Below are 498 nucleotides of genomic sequence, written 5' to 3' on the forward strand. Positions count from 1 at the left end.
TTGTTGATGATGTCGTTGACGGTGTCGTAAGGCAACGACATTTGCGTAATAAGCGACAAATGATGGATGCACGTCTACGTGCAGGTGTTGTTGTTATTGTTGTTGGTGATGTCGTTGATATTACAGGTGTTGTTGTTATTGTTGTTGATGATGTCGTTGACGGTGTCGTAAAGCAACGACATTTGCGTAATAAGCGACAAATGATGGATGCACGTCTACGTGCAGGTGTTGTTGTTATTGTTGTTGGTGATGTCGTTGATATTACAGGTGTTGTTGTTATTGTTGTTGATGATGTCGTTGACGGTGTCGTAAAGCAACGACATTTGCGTAATAAGCGACAAATGATGGATGGTTCCTTTGCACAGAACAGAACGTTATTGTTCAAATTATCATTTTTCGAAAATTTATTGATAAACGATCATATCTGCGCTAATAAAAACTTACGCATTCCTGGGCCATGGCGCACATCAGGATCGTCAAGATCAAGAATACCACTGT

General features: G+C 40.4%; 1 protein-coding gene across 1 annotated transcript; it reads right to left on the bottom strand.

The window, feature by feature from the left end:
• Window positions 1-20: 20 nt before the first annotated feature.
• Window positions 21-489, bottom strand: LOC105461242 (integumentary mucin C.1-like; the record flags this gene model as incomplete). Its single annotated transcript, XM_011707739.1, has 2 exons — window positions 445-489; window positions 21-355 (listed from the first exon to the last, which is right to left on the bottom strand). Coding segments are annotated over exons 1-2 (359 nt in total), but the record flags the coding sequence as incomplete, so codon positions are not given.
• Window positions 490-498: the final 9 nt, after the last annotated feature.

The sequence above is a fragment of the Wasmannia auropunctata genome, unplaced genomic scaffold (assembly GCF_000956235.1).
Source record: "Wasmannia auropunctata unplaced genomic scaffold, wasmannia.A_1.0 LD302768.1, whole genome shotgun sequence".
In the NCBI taxonomy this organism is placed as follows: domain Eukaryota; kingdom Metazoa; phylum Arthropoda; class Insecta; order Hymenoptera; family Formicidae; genus Wasmannia; species Wasmannia auropunctata.